Source organism: Bradysia coprophila (assembly GCF_014529535.1).
Source record: "Bradysia coprophila strain Holo2 chromosome X unlocalized genomic scaffold, BU_Bcop_v1 contig_173, whole genome shotgun sequence".
Classification (NCBI taxonomy): domain Eukaryota; kingdom Metazoa; phylum Arthropoda; class Insecta; order Diptera; family Sciaridae; genus Bradysia; species Bradysia coprophila.
The window spans coordinates 2,352,149-2,364,966 of NW_023503302.1; the positions used below are offsets into that span (position 1 = coordinate 2,352,149).

The 12,818-nt window shown below is 36.6% G+C and overlaps 3 protein-coding genes across 5 annotated transcripts; 2 read left to right on the forward strand and 1 right to left on the reverse strand.

Annotated features, from left to right (window-relative positions):
- The first annotated feature begins 1,755 nt into the window (after positions 1-1,755).
- Positions 1,756-2,991, forward strand: LOC119068131 (60S ribosomal protein L13). The gene is made up of 4 exons (XM_037171593.1): positions 1,756-1,851; positions 2,026-2,281; positions 2,456-2,764; positions 2,834-2,991. The coding sequence occupies exons 2-4, from the start codon at positions 2,039-2,041 to the stop codon at positions 2,939-2,941; spliced, it is 660 nt and encodes a 219-aa protein (XP_037027488.1). The 5' UTR covers positions 1,756-1,851; positions 2,026-2,038; the 3' UTR covers positions 2,942-2,991.
- Positions 2,992-7,189: 4,198 nt separating this feature from the next.
- LOC119068132 (nucleoplasmin-like protein) lies at positions 7,190-9,167 on the forward strand. Of its 2 annotated transcripts, XM_037171594.1 has the most exons (5): positions 7,190-7,365; positions 7,428-7,442; positions 8,326-8,465; positions 8,533-8,769; positions 8,845-9,167. In XM_037171594.1, the coding sequence occupies exons 1-5, from the start codon at positions 7,344-7,346 to the stop codon at positions 8,956-8,958; spliced, it is 528 nt and encodes a 175-aa protein (XP_037027489.1). In that variant the 5' UTR covers positions 7,190-7,343; the 3' UTR covers positions 8,959-9,167. The 2 variants fall into 2 exon arrangements, with proteins under 2 accessions (XP_037027489.1, XP_037027490.1); XM_037171595.1 differs by lacking the exon at positions 7,428-7,442 and having other exon boundaries at positions 7,191-7,365.
- Positions 9,168-9,370: 203 nt separating this feature from the next.
- LOC119068130 lies at positions 9,371-11,932 on the reverse strand. 2 transcript variants are annotated; one of them, XM_037171591.1, is made up of 8 exons: positions 11,666-11,929; positions 11,414-11,596; positions 11,238-11,341; positions 10,998-11,174; positions 10,792-10,938; positions 10,582-10,722; positions 10,398-10,520; positions 9,371-9,516 (listed from the first exon to the last, which is right to left on the reverse strand). In XM_037171591.1, the coding sequence occupies exons 1-8, from the start codon at positions 11,753-11,755 to the stop codon at positions 9,414-9,416; spliced, it is 1,068 nt and encodes a 355-aa protein (XP_037027486.1). In that variant the 5' UTR covers positions 11,756-11,929; the 3' UTR covers positions 9,371-9,413. The 2 variants fall into 2 exon arrangements, with proteins under 2 accessions (XP_037027486.1, XP_037027487.1); XM_037171592.1 differs by lacking the exon at positions 11,414-11,596 and having other exon boundaries at positions 11,666-11,932.
- Between the last annotated feature and the right edge of the window lie 886 nt (positions 11,933-12,818).

Genomic DNA, 12,818 nt, shown 5'->3' on the forward strand with positions numbered 1-12,818 from the left:
CATTGACAGCTTTACTTTCGGTCCTCTAAGCAAGCATACAAACAACATTTTTTGTAACTCATTATCAAAAAACAGACATACCTCACGCGACATTTTGTGTCATGATTTGTCGATATTATTTGCAAATAAAGTTGATATTTTCGGTTGAAAAGTCTTAGTCTGGAACACTGACAGAGTTACTCTGCCCGAGTGAAACCGTAGATCATCAACGCTCTTATGGTATTTTATAGCTGGGCTTCTCAGCTATTAACTACAGTTGTTCGCGAATGCCAGTGATATCAGCAACAATGTGTGCAACCTCATGCTACTACCCCGAAAATAAAAATCAGCCTAGGGGAATTTTTTTTTTTTTTTGCTGTTTCGGATTCCTTGGCCAATTCTAAGTACAGCCTGGGCGCGGTGGGGCTGAACAACTTTATTTTGCGAAGGTCGTGAACATGGGACATTTTTATTGAAAATGATAGAGGGATATGCTACGAGTAATTATCAAGCGAAATCAAAATCATTTAGCAGGGATAGCATATAAAATCTCCTTGTAGTAACCCTCTCATGGGACACATGGGATACTGAAACACATCTAATGGAGTTTTAAGAATCCAAGTGGTGGTATATGAATGAAAGAAGCTCCTAACATTCGTTTTAGACCCAATACACAAACATTCAGCCAAACGAAATTCAATTTGAGAAGATTCGACATCATCTCGAATTTCCTCACTTTTTTGCAGCAATTACAGATTTAACCAAAGTACCGCTATATTTACATTTATTCAACGTTTTTTCCATAATTTTTCTCTTAAAATAAAAAAATAATAAACCGAAATCAACTAATCACTTAAGTTTTCCTAAGAATGAAAAGAATTTATATCGAAAACAGCTTAAAATAAACAGTTTCAATATTCTTTGTGTGCAGGGTCCACCTGATAGTTTTTCCAGTGCGAACTCGTGATTAATAGACTCCATAGCCTGTTCACTTTAAAACAGCGAGATTTGTTATATTTTCTGCAAATTTTTAGGAAGAGTTAGTTTTAAACCTTAATCTAAATGGTTTGCTTATATTTTTGAAAGAAAAATGAGAATTTTTGAAGAAAAAATGTTAAGTGCCTCGAGATGATGTCGAATCTTCTCAAATTGAATTTCGTTTGGCTGAATGTTTGTGTATTGGGTCTAAAACGAATGTTAGGAGCTTCTTTCATTCATATACCACCACTTGGATTCTTAAAACTCCATTAGATGTGTTTCAGTATCCCATGTGTCCCATGAGAGGGTTACTACATGGAGATTTTATATGCTATCCCTGCTAAATGATTTTGATTTCGCTTGATAATTACTCGTAGCATATCCCTCTATCATTTTCAATAAAAATATCCCATAATCACGACCTTCGCAAAATAAAGTTGTTCAGCCCCACCGTGTGGGGCCAGACCTTTTAAAATAAAAACAAAATGAAAATGCGACTCACGAACTTGATAAACTTGTCAAGTTGTAGGAAGTCAATCTCAATTTTTGTATCTAATGCTCATTTATTCGAATATATCATAAATTCAATTCATTGTTTTCCTCGAACATGCCAATATAGTTTCTTCTTCGTCCGGGTAGATTTTTTTTAGGTCTCCGATTTCTCTCTTCAGTCCAGGGCATTGTATGATATGTTCTCAAAATAAAAAAGAAGTTTGAATGTCAATCATCATTCCCGCAAAAAAACTTTTCAATTCCAAAAACCTCGAACTACAAACGAACACATCCACAATGCCTGACACCCACATTAAGTGAACCAAACCTTCGTTCTCTCGATGACATTTCGATTCGTCAAATATTAGTTCTTTTTATTTCTTCGGGCTGCGTGTGAAGAAGGTATTTTTGATTTTTGAAAACTTAATCCGCAAAAATATCAATCATCTTGTGTTAAATAAATATTAAAACTAAATCTGTGTCTTGCTACACCTCTCAGTTACTAGTTCCATTGATCAGATCGTGCCGGAATATTATTTTTGTTGTGTTTACCGAGTCTTCATTATTTTGTTTCAGAAAATAATTCAAGATGGGTAAAGGAAATAATATGATCCCGAATGCTCATTTCCATAAATACTGGCAACAACATGTGCGAACATGGTTCAACCAACCGGCCAGGAAGCAACGAAGACGTCAGAATCGTATCAAAAAAGCGAAAGCTTTGTTCCCACGTCCAGCGGCTGGTCCACTTCGTCCGGTTGTTAGATGTCCATCAATTCGTTACCATACCAAATTGCGTATTGGACGAGGTTTCTCCGTTGAAGAATTGAAAGTGAGTAGTCCTGTTGTGAAATTACCAGTGTCGAACCAAATTACGGTTTTTTGTGCGTGATTTTGTTGACCGAATGTTAGAAAGTGCCTGTACACGTTTGTTGTTGATATAAAATGTGAGGTTAAGTTGTGGAAATTGACATGTCAATTGTTTTGTGTTTTTCCATTTCCATAGGGTGCAAAAATCACACCAAAGTTTGCACAAACAATCGGCATTGCTGTTGATTATCGTCGCCGCAACAAATCGGTCGAAGGCATTCAGGAAAATGTCCAACGGCTCAAAGAATACAGAAGCAGATTGATCTTGTTCCCGATCCACGACAAGAAGAAGTTGCGCAAGGGTGAAGCCACAGAAGAGGAACGCAAACTTGCTACACAATTCCAAGGACCAATTTTGCCTCTGTCGAAACCGGAACCAGTTGTGGAATTCAGAAAGATCACTGACGATGAGAAGAAATTCTCTGCTTTCCATACACTTCGCCGGGTAATTATTAAACTCATTCGGCATTGCCTCGATGTGTGTGTGACTAATGAACGTTGTTATTTATTCCAGGCTCGTGTTGATGCCCGTCTTATTGGTATTCGAGCTAAGCGCGCCAAGGAAAATGCCGAAAACGCAGAAGATCAGAAAATTGGCAAAGAAAAGAAAGCAAAGAAATGAGCTTTTCGACATCAATGTAAAATAATGAAATAAAAATTTTCATTTCATTTGAATCGAATGGTGTTTTGTTCGCTGCTTGGGTCAGAAAAATGCCAACCATACACTGTGTAACGCAACGATATACTATCAAAGTATACTTACAGTGAAGTGAACTTCAATTGTTATGGAGGTCGGTTTGAGATTTCGCAATGTGGTACGTACGTGTGCTTTCATTTATGCTGCTGCTGAATAGGAAGCGTCTTGTCTATCGTCTTTGCAACTTATTTCTATTTCAAAGCATTCGCTTGCTCCGGTTCTTAAATATGGACCGAGTGGGAAAAAATTATTTTTGATGACTGACGTACTTCACATACAAGCATTGCATACATTTCAAACTGTGTAGTTTGCCCTTGTGAGTAAAATACCCTCGATTTGACTAGCTTAAATATCAGTAAGCAACACGTATTGTTGGAATATTGCTGTGGACAGGTCTCGGTGCTGCAAGTACAACACACACATCCTTTGCAGTCGCTCATCGATTTAAAAAAAGTAATGAGTAATGGTTGGTGCAGCAGATTTCTAGGGTGTATTGGGTTCAAATGACCACTCCTAAGGACTTCAGTGTCTATCGTTAGTACAATACTATGCCAACATTTGTGTACATTCCAAAAGTGTCTAGTGCTCCTTACAGCTCTAGATATCTAAATCACTGCTTTTCATGTGGCAGTGAATGAAAACACTAGGATTACCAGATTGCTTATCTCTTTCGTGTGACCTACATTGTTCAGTCAATTTAACATAGTATCGTTCCAATATTGATAGGCGATCAATCCACTTATTATTGGTAAGTTTCCTTGAACCATCCAAAATTTTAGTGACTGACTTCTGTGACGGATTTGTACACTAATCGTTTTTCAAAAACTGAATTCATTTTTGTAGGAGTGTACCTAAAGAAGCGTCCTTCTACAACACAATAGAAGTAAAACGGCCAGGAATGTAAATGAGAAATACTCGTCACCGTGTTTATGCTAACTGAGTCGTTTGTCCAATAATACGATTCATTTCGTACGTAGGAAGTAAATTTCTAAATATTGTTCCACCGATTCAAATGATTATCTCGCTTTTCCTAAAGACAGTCTCACTTTAGTCTCCTAGATGTTTATTTCGCCGACAGCGACGACAATTTTCTCTAACTGACACAAGCGTGCATGGAAATAATGTTTTCTTCCCGGTAACCAGGTCAAAACTTCCCGGTATCCGAAAATTGTGACAAAAATTTCCCGGTGAGTCGCAATTGACTTCTCGGTGGCGCGAATATTATTTCCCAAGCCCTTCTTAGTCATTTTCTGCATATTTAAGTGTAACTCTAGTTTTGACAATGCTATATCCTTTTCGTGAGTTTCATCTGCATGAATTTTCACACATTAATTTGTAGATGAGAATGTTTGTTACTCCACGCGCCCATCCTTTGATAAAACAGATATAAACTCATTGGAATATTATCTTCTGTTCTTATTTGCCAGATATGTTGGGCATAACTATCTTTCGGAAATTCTGTTTTAATTTACTTAAATATAAAAAATAATCGTGAGCGGAGCGAGCGAATTTTTTTGAAGATTGATTTTTGATGATGCAAAAATAGTATACCATTCTTTGAAACTGTACAAACTCAAAATTCTAAATGAAACTTTAATTTGAATAAAAGCGCCGCAGGCGAAGTTTTTAAATTCTTAGGTGCACCCTATTAGGAACTGTTTCACCAGAAGTAGTAACTCATCAAAAGTTTAGTTCGTTGAAGAGAATAATTCATCGGTTTCGGATAGTGACGAAAACTTCTTGATAAGCTCTTCCCGCTGATAAAAATTTCCCGAGTAGTACTTCCCGCTGATAAAGACTTAACACTGTCCTCTAACAAAATAAAATTTCCCGCTGATAGAATTCCCCCTGTTAGAAACTTCCCAATGAGTTCTTCCCGTTGGTAGAAACTTCTGATGATAGAGACTTCCCGCTGAACACTGACAAGAAAAAAAATTCTGGCTAACAGAAACTTCCGAATAAGTTCTTCCCCCGTCGGTAGAAACTTCTCAATAAGTTCTTCCAGGTGATCCCGGTGACAGCTATTTCCCGATTAGTTCTGAATTCTTCCTGCTGATAGATATTTCCCAGTGAGTACTTCCTGCTGATAGATATTTCCCGGTGTGAGTTCTTCCCGGTGATAGATGTTTCCGATTTCCCGGTGACAGCTATTTCCTGGTTAGTACTGAATTCTTCCTGCTTATAGATATTTCTCGCTGATATACACTTCCTGGTGAGGTCTAATTTTTACAGTCAAAAAAGAAAAGGCTAAATTTCCCGGTATCCAATTTTTCGCCCGACGACTTCCCGGTATCTAGGATACCTGGATACCGCATTATTTCCATGCACGGACACAAGTAGTCATTCGTCAGAAATATCAGAAATAGAAACGTGCACATTCAAACGGACAACCCGTCCGCTACTTAATAAGTTACAAATACTAGCTATTGCAGTCTTATAAAGCAAAATGGGTGTTAAGATTAGTGTCCTGAAATCTTGAAAATCGTGTTTACGGTACCGACAAAGGCAAAGCATGAGTTTTCTTACTTTAAATCTTGAACGCAACAAACGATGGGTGACCAATTTTCAGTAATTTGTAGATTAGAGGAAGTGGAATCCGTCATGTAAAGAGCATTCTTCATTCCTTCATACTTTATATAAAAATTGCCCATTGAGACATCAACGAGCTGTAAAATTTCCTTATAATGGTTTCACAAGATTTTCAGTATTCAAAAATCGAAACCGTTCACTTTTTGTACCAGCAACAAAAAGTATGTCGGACTACGCTACAACTAATTTGTTTTATTGTGCAGTAACAGTAAATTGAATGATTTCTTGTTAGTTTTTTTTAACGATTGCCGATGATTTACTCTGGTATGTGTGCAATACGAACACGAAATAGTCATAGTGAAACGTTCTGCAGAACACAATTTTTAGGAAATATCGACGAAAGTCTAGGCACTATCTGTAGACGTAGAGCCTTGCTCGATCTGGTCCTGTACAACGATTTCTTTAAATGTGGATCAACTACAGCAAATGAAGCATGAGTGATACTAACGCACTTCAAGCAAAAGTGATCCGAGTCGACAGCTACCAAAATAGAATACTATTAAATGGTTTTTTACAGTGTTGCTATTTAGAGTACCACTCATGCTTGAAGTGCGTTGGTGGTACTCTAAATTAATAGGGTATTCAAACTTGACAGTGTGTCAAACAACTTTAAAACACTGTAAAAAACCCATTTCATACAAAATATTACTCTATTTGGCAGCTGACGACTATGATAACTTTTGCAATAAATCTTTATTTTATTGCAAAAGTAAAGATTCAATTGTATTTTAAGAGTTTTTAAATTGTGAACCTAAGAGTAATTATATCTAGAGAGGAAATTTCGAACAAAATTACGTAAAAGTTGTGGTCCCAACATGAAATACGAAATGTTAATTGGTATGTGTGTTTGCGCTCTTAATTAAGAGGGCAAATTGAACTATCAAGAGCGAAATAGCGTCAACGCATACATGTATTGGTGTAAAATTATACGAAATATGCGTATTATACAAACTGATGTTGGGACCACATTTCGTCGTACAAATTTCCTCTCTAGGTATAATTACTCTAAGTTGTGAACACATTTTCTGTTTTTGTGTTTTATTGTCGTTTCACTCCAAAATTATACTTTTTTGATCTTAGCAAAAACATCTTCGCAATACAAATGTCCATAAGTCAACCTGTTAAGTGCGGAAGAACCACAATACTTGAATTTCTGATTTCTATACATGCAAAATTCACATAAAACCATCAGTAAACCACAAAACAGAATTGTCGGTTTTCGAAATTCCGCGAGTGTAGTTTTTTTTTCAATAGACTGTTATGATCAGTGAGCGAGAAAACCGAAGACTAGTTATTATAACTTGCCATGCGGTACTTGTCAAAGTATTTGCTTCTCTTTCAACGTTGTACGTTGAGAGGACAGAAAACCAGTTTATTTTAACTTGCCTTGGGGTACTTGTCAAAATATCTTCTTCCCTTTCATCATAACACTCTATATTGAATTGAATTGAATTTGACAATGGAACAAAAAAAAACAGATCTTTTGAAGCAGTCATTCAAAAAAAAGTGCGCGTACAAATTCATTTCTGTTTATAACGTTGGCTGACTTGGTTACCAGACTTGTCACCTGCATTTCGAACTGTCATTCGCCTTCACATTTTATTCTGAACTTCTCAACATACCTCTATCCTGTTTGGATGAAACAATTTTACTTTGGAAGTGAAAAAAGTATTTTTTTAAACGTAAAATTTTTTTAGTGAAACGATTAATTGATTTTTTCGACAAACACACATCTATAATGGCTGATGAATTTTTTTACGGTAAATTGTTTATGTATAAAATGTAAAACACGTGGAGACTTAGCGGCATTTTGGTCTCCGAGGAATTTCTTTTGTTGATAAATTTAGACAATTTATTCCCGATCTAAGAGACTGTGAACATACTAATCTCATCGTACTGAAAACCAATTTTCATTTGCAATTGAACGTACGATGGAATTTCTCTAATTTTTTTCAATTAATAATGGAAACGTGTTAGCTAAAAGTTCACTGTTGTATGTATTTGTGTACCGGTTATACCCATACGTTTCCGTCCTAATATACTCGCAGATACGATTCATAACAACCAGAATATTCTCAAAACATTTTCATGATTTGTCGATATTGTATAAGCTCTCGAATAAGGTTAGCAAAATGGTTAATTACTGTTTGCAAGACAAGACAATAAAACAACAAACAATTCGATCCACCATTTGCTTACACTGAAATGGCTATGCTGTCTTTTATTAAAGGCATTTTTGATCGATTTTTGATGAATGTATACTGTCAACCACTTCAATATTTCAGCTAGGATGATTAGCTAGTGTTAGATGGCTGACAATTTAAGACGATCCTCTCAGCGATTTTTTTTATGCCGTCATTCAGTACTGTGATTCATTGACCTTACCGAAAGTAATTGCGCTTCGTATTCGTATGTTGAACTCAAGAAGCAATATCGTTGGCTGTAATTTCGTTGAAATTGTCTATTGTCAAACATGTTGCTTCGGTTAGTATCGTGTGTGGAGGTATTGTTCTGTAATCCAAACCGCGATTCGTTTGTGTTTTTAAATTAAAGAAATTTATCCAAAGACATTAGGTGTCTTGTAAGTTGTGCGAACAGAACGACACTGACAATCGCGTAAATGATTGGGTCCACAAGATTCACAATGTTGTAGCGATTCTAAATAAACGATTCGGTTGTTAAACTCTTGAGCACTAACAATATTCTTAAATTAATTGCAGGCGTAACACTTTCCCAAGCGGGTGCATCAGTGACCTGGGATCCAGAAAACAAAGACGAATACCCCAACAACTTCAAATTAATCATCAAACAGATTCTACTTGGCCATGATGCCAAGGAAAATGAATTTAACGTTGTAGAGGTATGGCGAGACAGAGCCACTTATCCTGTAACAGCCTGTTACAATAAACCATTTCCATAATTCATAGGTCGAAGCAATGTCATTACGAGATCCAATCAAAATTCCAATTGCTGTGCTTAAAGTGGGCGAAACGCGTTCGATTCGAACGGACTTGGAGTTTCCGGAAGCTCCAGTTACATTTAAGCTAATTGAAGGTAATGGCCCGGTGCACATTCACGGTCAACACTTACCGGGTGCAGTAGTCGAAGAGATCGAAGATTACGGTGAAGAAATGGAAGATGAAATTTTGTACGAAGAAGATGCCGTAAGTGGTTTACGAATAATGGCATCCCGATAGACGACGGTGTAAAATTGATTTTGTTTTTAAATTCGCTTGTAGGATGAAGAAGACGATGACGAGGCAAATCCGAAAAAGAAAATCAAATTGTCGAATAATGCAAAGGGCGGTGGCGGTAAAGCTGTTGCAAATGCCAAAAATTCCAAAAAGAAATAAACAGATCGACAAAACAATTTTGATATGATTTCGGTTATGAGAGCGGGTAATGCAAGCATAATAAAGTTGTCAGAATTTTTCTTTTCATTCGAAGACCGAACTTAAAAATATTTTCCTCAAACCCACACATTGCTAACTATTATATAATTTACATATTTTATATACTGCATTGGTCTCAGTAATACAAAAACGTTCTTAAGTAGCTAAAATATTGTCGGCCTTTATTCGACGAAGAAGACGTCCATCCGCTTACCATTTTTATCTAAGTCAACATTACTTAAAAACGAAAAGGTAATCGAGTAATGGTTGAATGGACAAATCTTTGTTGGACAAGAGTTGTGTAACGACATGTCTCTTTGTCTCAAGCACACACGTTCACGCTGTCAGCTACACTAAATAAAATGAGTGCAAATTTCGACAAAAAAATTTAATATTTCCGTTGATGTTCTCAAATTTCAATAGACTTTTAGCCGATTAGTATCGTCAAATCCTGCTGAATTACCGTCAAAGCGAACGAGGAAACACGATCCATTGAAGTGAACACGTTGTGTCGATCGTCTGTAAATTGAAAAATTCGTTAAATGTAGTGTCTTATTGGAACGGCAACAGATCGAATACTAAAATGAAGAAATTCAAAAAAATCAAAATTTTTATTGAATGGCGACAAGTTTAAATTTCGAAAAATTGTTCAGACACGGCAGGCGTGTTACAATGAAAACCTTGATTTTTGAATTTCATTGATTTATTTGAGCAGCAGTCTTAGGTATTAGTGCGGCAATCGACTCTACTTTTTACTATAAATTACTCCCGCAGAAGATTCTAAAAATTGTCTTCCTATCTTTCGTACCTAGACAAAAATGTAGTCGAATTGGGTCAGTTCAAATGCGGTAGTCAGGCTCAACAAAAATGCCATATCGTTTCATCTAATTCATCGTTTCGAGAAGGCTCGTAACGAATGACGTAACAGTACGCCCAGTACACATAAAAAATGGAAAATATGAGGGACATTTACCTGTAGCATATCGTAACATTCATTTCAACAGGTTGTAAATCTCGAATTTACCTGTTCTAGTTCTGTTTTAATGTGTGGGCATTACAATCGTAAATTTGTTTTTACCAAAAAGACATGAAATGCCATTAACAACATAATTAACTTTACTTCACGGGCGGCACATTTTATCTCAAGTTTTTAAGTAATAGTATATTACTTCCGGGTCGGGCTGTAACACCCCACTTATCAAATACACAACTTGGAACCTCGTAAGGTACAATGCTTTACGTGATTAGGCAATGTAAATGAAAATAAAACATGCCGTAACACGTAAAATACATTACTTGGCAATGGGACAAATGGTGAAAACGCCACTTTTGTGTGCTTAACGACCTCGGCCACGACACGTATAAAACAACAAAAAACAACCTAGAAAAAATTCACCAACCTCACAAACAAATGAGGAGTATCCTTCATTGCTGCCGTACTGTGAATCTCCGGCGTGGTTAATGTATACGAGCAGTTTTCCGTATTTGTACTAATTACGACATTGTTGTCCAATCGATGAATCCTTCGAACAGAATTGATTTTTACGCTACAACCACAGTTGAATAATTCGAGCGTATAATTACTTCACCACACCGTACGGTTTTTGGGTTATCCGAATTCCATTTATAACAATCTCGTCCGTTCCATCATCGTATCGAGTGTGTGTCGACTGACTAACGAGTCTCATAGCTTCTGTGAAATATTTGCGACCATGACGTGATCCACTAAATTATTTGAGAATGAAATACTGATTGAATAGCGCCGCGAACAGACAGCCCTAATATTTATACTACCATAGAAATATGAAAACTGTATGCTCCGTTTGTAAATCGGTTATAGTGTCACCCGTTGAACGAACACCGCCCGAATCGATACGATAGACAAGCGCTGATGCTGATGATGTGAAGCTGATTCCCTTTTCCCAGAATTTCGCATATCGACTTGAAAAATTTTGTTGCGATTACATTAGATGCCAGTTATAATGAACGTCTTTCCTTACACGAAGTCGTTTCTATTCGTACCATCGTAACAAACTACCTCCACCTCAGATCCGTATTGATTCACTTTCCCATTCGGATGGGTAATCGAAGAAGATGTTCCCTTTGCATCAATTGATACATCAATTCCACGGAAGACGTTTGTCAGCCGTACCGCTTTATCCAGTGTTATATCAATTCTAAAAATGTGAGCACAAATAAACGGAAACGAGTGTAATGAGGGAATAACATTGAATTTATACTTTATTCCATCACGTAAAGTCAATTGAAAAATTCCATTGGGTAGCACGACCGGACGATGTGCACGATGGGCAATGTTGCATTCACTATGTCGTCGATGATGTGTCTATATAATGTACAATAGTCGCAATTTAATATAATGTTTCAAATATTAAGTTTCCATGGACGTATAACAAACGGATGGTTGTCTTGATAAATCATCGTGTGAATCGAAATTACGACAAGAAATATTGCGCCAAATTCTCGGATTACATTGAATTACTAAACCACTGGGAAGGCCGGCTTTAAAACATGATCGACTATGACAAGACGGCAGACGGGTAGCCGAGGGAAATGATACGGCATTTACGTTTAAATTTGACTGTAAAACGGTTGTGTGGTATTAAGTCCAATAAATGTTTGAAAAATGTGGACATTCTAACAAACTTACCTTTCCTGAATTTAGAACAAAAAGGGACTTTCGTACTCGATTTGAATTTACGTCATAGTTGGAAGAGCTTCGGTTCTGTTCATTATCCATGATTTGATTCTGTGATATAATTTCTGTTTCGTCCACTGAATGCTTAATTTACGATTATCAATTTTTTTCCTGTCAAGCAACCAGAAGTCAAGGCAGCCTCTATTGTTCAATTAATCAATATGTTTGAATTAAACGACAGCTTATTGTCACAGATGCCTCGGGATATTGGTTGCTGTGTATGCATAATGAGTTAAGTCAGCGCATCTGCAACCAAGCAGTTGTAGTGCTAAGGTTTAGTTGTGGGCAAGGGTAAGTATTAATTTGTTTTTAAAAATCCAATATCCACGCACGGTTTACCACTCCATAAATACTAAATCTGTTGCTTTTTGATGAACTCATTGATGGGTTATTTCCGACACTCCTGATACATCCATCTACTAGAGGGTCGTCAATGAAAGGTAGCAACCAGTGAACTTTAACTTAGCAAAGTGCAGATATAAAATTAAGATTTCTAAACTAGGACGTCTTTCTATTGATTCATGTTCAACGACACCACAAAAGATTCCATTTTAAATGTTAGGATCAAGTAGGGCCGATTTACCAACAAGGATGATAATTTACTGAAATTATCGAAGCTGGGTAAATTTCAGTAAATATCGGTAATTCAGTAAATGAATTTACCAATAATAGGCCCTGAACGGGAGATATAAGAAAAAGGTTTGACTGGTGGCACAGTATGTCTTTGGAAAGTTTCGTTTATTTAAAAGTTTTTTCTTTGCATATTCTTTGGTAAATGCATAAATTCATAAACGGCGATAGTTCTCTAACAAAAGAAACCTCGTAATAAAATTACTATGAAAAATATTTTATTGTTTTAAGCAATGTGTTGGATAGAAGTAAGGTAACTTATCTGAGTCGGTGCTATCAAGAAATGGTATTGGTTCGCTTATTGGAATTTACATGCAAAAATTTTGATAGCACGAACTTTGATTCGATGTATCCAGTTTCGTACTATGCCTTTTGTATGGTAGCACGAAGTAAGATTCATACAAAAGCACGAACCACGATCCAATGAACACAAGGTATGGCCGAATGTCAAACTTTGTATGGAGCGGAGGACCTA